A 984-nucleotide genomic window follows, 5' to 3' on the forward strand; every position below is an offset into this window, starting at 1 on the left:
ACTATCACACACACATACGAAAACGCTACTCACACTAAGGGCGCCGATCTTGCTCACTGACTGAACTCTCGCATACATGAAAACCCAAAATGACAAACACATTTCGCTCGCAATATTGGCGTTTTCGAACGTCAGGGACACAGAATGGCGTGGTTGTTGTTGGTAACAATTCAAGTCGAACTGGATGTATGAGTCTCTGCTGTCAAAGTCGCTCCTGGAATAAGAAAGTTTTTTTTTTATTGAATGTTTCATGTTTTTATATGCAGTATCCTTATGTGTGTTGGTTTACGTTTTTTTATGTTCTATTTATGTGTATGATCATTATATGTGTTCGATCATATTTCATGTGTGTGTGGTTTGGCCATTTGTGGTTATTTATAAATGGTATATTGAGTATAATGAATATCACTTGATATAATATGATTATGCAGTTGAAATCTGAAAATTCTTTAAACCTGAACATTCATAACTTAATACTAAACTTCATCACAAACAAATATCACTACGAACTTCATAAGTTCCTCCTCGCACATCGCCGCCGTCACCACCATCATAACGTCTCCAGCAAATTCATATCTCCACCACCACCATCACAATTTCCCAATCTCCAACAAAGCTTCAGCAAAATCATAACTTCACCACCACCAAAACTTCATCTACACCATCAAAACTTCACCACTTCCCCGCCATCAGAGCTTCACCACCACAAAATTGTCACCACCATCAGTGCTTCTCCACTGCCATCAGAACTTCCCCACCACCACAAAACTTCACCACCAAAACTTCCCCACCATTCGCTAAAAGCAGCATCCTCACAACTTCACTTACTCGGTGTGGCCAGGAGGATTCTCAACGCTCTCGGAAACACGGGCCAGCATCGAGCAAACTTCATCCGGGAAATAAGGAATTTGCCAGCCACACGTATTTTCCATGAAGTTGCAATCTCCCCAGGAGCGTGAGGACAACGAGGGCTGTCCTGTGAAT

General features: G+C 41.7%; 1 protein-coding gene across 1 annotated transcript in view; it reads right to left on the bottom strand.

Annotated features, from left to right (window-relative positions):
• Positions 1–984, bottom strand: part of LOC119587775 (MAM and LDL-receptor class A domain-containing protein 1-like) — a gene marked incomplete in the record, with an annotated part of 15,935 nt that overhangs the window by 7,562 nt on the left and 7,389 nt on the right. The window contains 2 exon segments of the mRNA XM_037936466.1: positions 34–214; positions 829–976. Of these exon segments, the coding sequence (XP_037792394.1) occupies positions 34–214; positions 829–976 (329 nt within the window).

Source organism: Penaeus monodon, chromosome 23 (genome assembly GCF_015228065.2).
Source record: "Penaeus monodon isolate SGIC_2016 chromosome 23, NSTDA_Pmon_1, whole genome shotgun sequence".
Lineage (NCBI taxonomy): Eukaryota > Metazoa > Arthropoda > Malacostraca > Decapoda > Penaeidae > Penaeus > Penaeus monodon.